The following is a 7467-nucleotide window of genomic DNA, read 5'->3' as shown; positions in this document are numbered from 1 at the left end:
AACTAAAAGGATGGAATTGTCATTAATGGAAATGGGTAAGAGGGTGGTTTGGGGAATAGGTTTGGCAAAGAAAATCAAAGTTCCTATGCATTTAGGTTTTTGTCTTCTCCACCTTCCTAGTCTTCTTGCATATCTATTCTCATTCATTTTACTGCTCAAACTGTTCCTTCCTTGTGCCCATGACTTAAGCCTACTGCTGAGAACTACTGGCATTCACTGAGCATCAGTGAATCCTGTGTGTCACTCAAGGCCAAATAAGTTGTTGTCCTCTGGGAACATCTTTCTATATCACTTTTTATTTCAGAGAATAATTACTAAAAGGTTTTTTTTTTAATGTTTATAATTAAAACAACAAGTAGTCATTGTTGCTCATGTTGCAGAGTCACTTGATGTGGTCACAAAATGCATAAGTTTCACACTAAATGAGCAGTTCATGGAGAAATTTGTTGATCTTAGGAACCATAGTAGAGGGCTTGATCTGCTTCAGACCTATGAGTACATTGATCTCAGCAGTACAGTTGGGGGGAAAAGGAAATAAATTTGCCAGTTGTTGGTCTCTGCTATTGACCCAGATGAGTCAGTACATTGCATCAACTTGGAATAAGTGGTATCCCAGTAAACTCTGTTCTGTTGATAATATACTCTAAAGTTACATACATACTTACCAAAAGCAGTGAACCCATTGGATGAATATAGACCTCCCCAAAAGATGTAATTACTGGGCCATTTTAAAGAGTAAAATTTATTTTATTTTATTTTTAATGTACAAAGAAATTTTACTTTCTGGTCTTGATGACAAGTAAATGCATAATGAGCAGCAACCCTTGAATCTTCTCTTCATATTCTTTTTTTTCCCCTAATAGAACAGTGAACCTTGCAATAAGGTTTTTTCCTTCCTCCCATCCCCCAGTGGCATCCAGGAAAAATAGTCAATTAGTGTTTGTGCCCATGAATTACTAAGATCCTTCCAACTTCTCTCAGGCAAAGAGAATTATATGGTTTATATGATGAATTCAATAGCTTTTTTAAAAATTAACATATACTGTATTATTTGCTTCAGGGATACAGTTCTGTGAATCATTAGTCTTATACAAATCACAGTCCTTACCATACCACATACCCTCTCCAATGTCCATAATCCAGCCACCCATCCCCCCCACCACCACCAAACCCAGCCACCCTAAATTTGTTTCCTCAGATTAAGAGTCTGGGGATTTTTCTCCCTCCCCAGTCACATCTTGCTTCATTTTCCCCCTCTTCTCTCCTTGACCTCCCCACCTATCTCTCAAATTCCCTATCAGAGAGATCATATGATAATTGTCTTTCTCTGATTGACTTATTTTGCTTAGCATAATACCCTCTCGTTCCATTCACATCAATACAAATGACAAGATGTTGTGGGGTTTGGGGTTTTTTTTTGAGATTTTATTTATTTATTTGACAGACACATATCACAAGTAGGCAGAGAAGCAGGTGGGGGGGGGGGGAGAAGCAGGCTCCCTGCTGAGAAGAAAGCCCAATGTGGGGCTCAATCCCAGGACCCTGGGATCATGATCTGAACCTAAGGCAGGGGCTTGATGACTGCCTATTATTCCATTGTGTATATATACCACATCTTTATCCATTCATCTGTTGATCGACATCTAGGTTCTTTCCATAGTTTGGCTATTGTGGACTTTGCTGCTATAAACATTCGGGTGCACATGCCCATTCAAATCACTACAATTCTCTCTTTAGGGTAAATATCCAGTAGTGTGATTGCTGGGCCATGGCATAGCTCTATTGCCAACTTCTTGAGGAACCTTCATACTGTTTTCCAAAGTGGCTGTGTCAGCTTGCTTTCCCACCAACAGTTTAAGAGGGTTCCCCTTTCTCTGCATCCTTGCCAACCTCTGTCATTTTCTGACTTGTTAATTTTAGCCATTCTGACTGGTGTGAGATGGTATCTTACTATGGTTTTGATTTGTATTTCCCTGATGCTGAGAGATGTTGAGCACCTTTTCATGTGTCTGTTGGCCATTTTGGATGTCTTCTTTGCAGAAATGTCTGCTCATGTTTTCTGCCCATTTCTTGATTGGATTATTTGTTCTTTGGGTGTTAAGTTTGATAAGTTCTTCATGGATTTTGGATACTAGTCCTTTATCTGATATGTCGTTTGCACATATCTTCTCCCATTCTGTCAGCTGTCTTTTGGTTTTGTTGACTGTTTCCTTTGCTGTACAAAAGCTTTTGATCTTGATGAAGTCCCAATAGTTCATTTTTTTTCCTTTCTTCACTTCCTTTGGTGATGTTTCTAGGAAGAATTTATTGCCGCTGAGGTCGAAGAGGTTGCTGCCAGTGTTCTCCTCAAAAATTTTGATGGATTCCTGTTTCACATTGGACTCAATTTTCATCAATTTTTAGTCTATTTGTGTGTGTGGTGTAAGTAAATGGCCCAGTTTCATTTTTCTGCATGTGGCTGTTCAATTTTCCCAACACCATTTGTTGAAGAAGCTGCATTTTTTTTCACTGGATATTCTTTCCTGCTTTGTCAAAGATTAGTTGACCATAGAGTTGAGGGTCCATTTTTGGGACATCTATTCTGTTCCATTGATCTACATGTCTGTTTTTGTGCCAGTATCATACTTCTTGTTTATTACAGCTTTTTAATAGAGCCTGAAGTCTGGAATTGTGATACCATCAACTTTGGTTTTCTTTTTCAACATTCCTCTAGCTATTTGGGGTCTCTTCTGGTTCCATATAAATTTCCTTGGAAAAAAAGTGGTATTTTGATACGCATTGCTTTATATGTGCAGATTGCCTTAGGTCTCATAGAACTTTTCACAATATTTGTTCTTCCAATCCATGAGCATGGAATATTTATCCATTTCTTTTGTCTCCCTCAATTTCTTTCATGAGTAATTTATAGAAATAAGGAAGGTATCAAGTATACAACCTAACCCTACACCAGAAAGAAAGCATAAATCCTGCAGGAGCTTGAGAAAGAACAGCAAAGAAAGCCTCAACCCAACAGCAAAGAAAGCCTTAACCTAAACCATAAATAATTAAGATCAGAGTAGAAATCAATGAAATAGAAACCAAAAAACAATAGAACAAATTAACAAAACTAGGAGCTGCTTCTTTGAAGGAATGAATAAGATTAATAAACCCCTGGCCAAACTTATCAAAAAGAAAAGAGAAAGGATCCAAATAAATAAAATCATGAATGAAAGAGGAGAGAGAACAAATGACACCAAAGAAATACAAACAAGTATAAGAACATATTGTGAGCAACTATACACCAGCAAATTTGACAATCTGGAGAAATGGATGCATTCCTAGAGACACATAAATTACCAAAACTGAACCAGAAAGAAATAGAAAACCTGAACAGACCCATAACCAGGAAGGAGATGTAAGTAGTCAACAAAAATCTCCCAACAAACAAGAGACCAAGGCCAGATGGCTTCCCAGGAGAATTCTACCAAATTTAAAGAATTAATGGTCATTATTCTGAATCTGTTCCAAACAATAGAAATGGAAGGAAAACTTCCAAACTCATCTTATGAGGCCAGCATTACCTTGATCCCAAAACCAGACAAAGACCCTGCCAAAAAGGAGAATTACAGACCAATATCCTTGAGGAACAGGGATACAAAAGTTCTCACCAATATATTAGCCAATAGGATCCAACAGCACATTAAAAGTATTATTCACAACTACCACGTGGAATTTAATCCTGGACTGCAAGTTTGGTTCAACATCTGCAAATCAGTGTGATACAATGTATTAATAAAAGAAAAAACAATAACCATGATACTATCAATAGATGCTGAAAAAGCATTTGACAAAGTATAGCATTCTTTCTTCATCAAAACTCTTTCACAGTGTAGGGTTAGAGGGTACGTACCTCAATATCATAAATCGATCTATGAAAAGCCCACAGCTCATTCTTAATGGGGAAAAGCTTAGTTTTTCAGGAACACAGAACAGGGCTGGAACACAGAAGGGTCAGGAACACAGAAGGGCTGTCTACCATCACCCCACTATTCAGCATAGTACCAGCAGTCCTAGCCTCAGCAATCAGACAACAAAAAGAAATAAAAGGCATCCAAATTGGTGAAGAAGATGTCAAATTCTCACTCTTTGCAGATGATGTGATACTTCATGTGGAAAACCCAAAGGATTCCACTCCAAAATTGCTAGAACTCATACAGGAATTCAGTAAAAAGTGTCAAGATATAAAATCAATGCAAAGAAATCAGTTGCCTTTCTATTACACCTACAGCAAGACAAAAGAAAGAGAAATTAAAGAGTCAATACCATTTACAATTGCACCCAAAACTATAGGATACCTAGGAATAAACCTAACCAAAGAGGCAAAGAATCTTTACTCAAATAGTAAATTTAGTTAAATAACAAATTCCTATATTTGAGATAAACATTTCAGTTACCTGAGTTTAGATAGGGATATCTGAAAAAAGTTGATTAAAAGCTCTATATGAGTCAAAGTTCAGGGTTACGAGAAATGTTAATCCAGTCTTCTGCAGCAGTAACAAAAGTATAGATATCAAGAACAATGAATATATTTAAGAGGATTCTGTTCTTTGATGGTCAGCCTACTTAGGAAATACTGTCTTCATATTTAGACCTGATATTCAGGCTGTAGATACTTTCTGGCGCTTATGAGAGGAAGCATTGAATAAATATGGCAAGTAGACTTGACCCTTGAATAATGTAGGGGTTAGACTACTGACCCTTTCACACAATCAAAAATCCATGTATAGCTTTTCACTCCCCCAAAACATAACTATTATTAGCCTACTGTTGATCAGAAAGCCTTACCAATAACATAAAACAGACAATTGAGACATATTTTGTATGTTATGTGTATTATATGCTGTATTCTTACATAATGTAAGTTAGAGAAAAGAGAATGTTACCAAGAAAATCATAAGGAAGAGAATATACATTTACAGTATTATGCTATTAAAAATCTGCATGTATGTCAGTCTGTGCAGTTAAATTGTGCTATTCAACGTATTCAATTTTGTATTGCAAATATGTAGGAAGAAGTTTATAATTGACAGACTGAAGGGAAAATGGAAAAAAAATTTGTGTAGTTCCAAAAGTAAAACAAGCCCTAGAAAGTCGAATTTGGTTTAGAGTTGGTATTAAGACATTACTAATAATTAAAATAATGTATAAATGGGAGAGGATGGTTTGTAAAGTCATCAGCTATCTTCCTATGTTGTTGAGGAAATTTATGGAAATTAAAGGTGCCATTTGTTGAGTGCTGAGATCCTCTGCTTTATGCTTTATGTATATTCTTTCAATAGGTCTTTTATAATCACCATTCACTTACTACTTATTCCTGCCTTGAGATCCTATAAGGATGTAGATTTATTTGTATGTAGAGCCAGGAGGTTTTGCTTCTAATGCTGGCTCTACCAATTACTTGTTACCTTGTACAAGTTATTTGTACCTCTTGCCTCGGTGCCTTCATTTATAAAATTTATACATCCTTCATAGGGCTTTAGGGAGGATTAATACACAAAGCATGTGCAGAACAGTACCTGGCACAATGAGCCTCAGTAATTGTTAACTGTTAATGTTCTTTTACTTTAATCTGGTAGCATCTTTTTTAATAAAGTGCTTTAAAGAAAAATTCACAATATTAAAGTATTCCTTTCTCACTTTTAAAAAAAATATTTTAAAATTTATTTTAGAGTGAGAGAGGAGAGAGATAGCATAAGTAGGGGGAGGGGCAGAGGGAGAAAGAGAGAGAATCTTAAGCAGACTCCCCGCTGAGCATGGAACCCAGCACAGGGCTCTTTTTCAGGACCCTGAGATCACCACCTGAGCAGAAACCAAGAGTGAGATGCTCAACCCACTGCACCATCCAAGGCCTCCTTTCTCACTTTTTGATAAAAGATCTTATTAGTCCATGAAACTGTCATTGTGCAAAAAAAAACTGTCTAAAATCGTGATAACATATCCTTTTTTTCTCTTTTTTCAAAATCAGATCTTTGACATTGCCAGTTCCTTTCCTCTTCTTTAATCTTGAATTGATGTGCTTTGGGGCTGTGATTGGACTTTGTGCTTGCATTTGCCGGAGTTTGTATCCCACCATTGCCACAGGCATTCTCCATCTCCTTGCAGGTGAGTCTTGTACCTTTTATCTTCTTCCTGTTTCTATAGAGACAGAGTCATAATTCTTAAACATTCACATATTGTTGCCCTGTCGTGTTGCCTAAAAAGCCTTAGGATGCTCTTACTTAGTTATGTTTTGTTTTCCTCAAAGATTGTACGCTGGACTCAGTGAGTTGTTATGTTGCTGGAATTGAGCTACTCCACCAGAAGCTAGAGCTGCCTGAGAAGGTGTCTGGTGAATTTGGATGGTTGTTCTGCCTGGCTTGCATCTCAGCTCCCTGACAGTTTATGGCTTCTGCTCTCTTCATCTGGGCTGCTCATACCAACAGGAAAGAGTAACCTTAATTAAAGCATATTGTGTGGCATGGGTGGGAAGCTACCTGCTTTACAATTGCCATTTTATTATTTCTCAGTATTAATATTTCCCCCTTGTCCTCCCCCCACTGTTTTTAATTTAATTTTTTTTCTTTGTGGATATGTCCTAAAAATCCATTCTATCTATTTACAGACAATTGTTTCTTAATACCACTAAACCTTATATGGATAATTCTGAATGAGTCAATCATTTAAACAAACTAATCTAGGTTTAGAGTCCAGACAGCAAGAAACAGGTAGACAGCTGCCACACATTTGTGAAAGAAAACTGATAGTGGGAAATTAATCCAAACACATCTACTGAAGTCTGTTAAAGTTTCCAGGTAAACCGATAGTAAATAACGATCTGTTGAACTAGAAACTCTATTTAGAGTCTCTGAGAAGCCTCTCATTGTTGTCAGAATCTGTGGTCACTTTGCCATTGTAGATAGCCTGTCAGCCAGAGCATTAATGCTCTTTTCAAAGACTTAAGTGATATAAAATAAGGAAATTATCTAAGAACCTTTTCCCCAAATACAGCTTTATTCAAGGTGAAGTATGGCAGCTGTTTAACCAGACTGTGTCTGTCTATAAGAATGGAAGTGAAAAATACAGTGTTTACTTGAAATTTTAACTTTGTAAACTGTAAGAATTCCAATTCAGCTAGACAAGAGGATTAACCTTATTTTACTTCACTTTTTTTTTTAAGCTTTCCTTAATGTCAGTAGGATTTTCAGTACAACCAAACTATTTTGGATATTTGCTCCTTGCCTCCTCACACATCAGGCTTATTAAAAGTGCTTTCTTTCTAACACGACTTTGGGGTCACAGAGTAAAATTTTCCAACTCCTATCTTATTTATTCCAGCTCAGTACCATGAAGAAGTTTCCTCCATAATGACCCTCCAGAGCTAGGAAAACTACCACAAGACCTATAGCTATGGGTGGTCATTAACTTACAACTAATATCTTTATTTCTTGT

At 36.8% G+C, this 7467-nt stretch overlaps 1 protein-coding gene across 1 annotated transcript; it reads left to right on the top strand.

Moving 5' to 3' along the window:
• The first annotated feature begins 433 nt into the window (after positions 1–433).
• On the top strand, positions 434–6477 carry LOC131825931 (claudin domain-containing protein 1-like). Its single transcript, XM_059165256.1, has 4 exons — positions 434–512; positions 5374–5388; positions 6022–6150; positions 6284–6477. Exons 1-4 carry the CDS (start codon positions 434–436, stop codon positions 6412–6414), a joined length of 354 nt encoding a protein of 117 aa, XP_059021239.1. The 3' UTR covers positions 6415–6477.
• The last annotated feature ends 990 nt before the right edge of the window (positions 6478–7467 follow it).

This window comes from Mustela lutreola, chromosome 2, assembly GCF_030435805.1.
Source record: "Mustela lutreola isolate mMusLut2 chromosome 2, mMusLut2.pri, whole genome shotgun sequence".
Taxonomy (NCBI): Eukaryota; Metazoa; Chordata; class Mammalia; order Carnivora; family Mustelidae; genus Mustela; species Mustela lutreola.
Note: the sequence above shows the minus strand (reverse complement) of the source record. Positions and strands in the feature narration are given on the sequence as shown.

Excerpts from the sequence above, each read along its gene's own strand:
- LOC131825931 (XM_059165256.1), top strand. The coding sequence starts at position 434 with ATGGAGAAATTTGTTGATCTTAGGAACCATAGTAGAGGGCTTGATCTG. Across the intron at positions 6,151-6,283 it reads TCTCCTTGCAGGTGAGTCTT|ATTGTACGCTGGACTCAGTG; the intron begins GTACCTTTTATC and ends TTTTCCTCAAAG.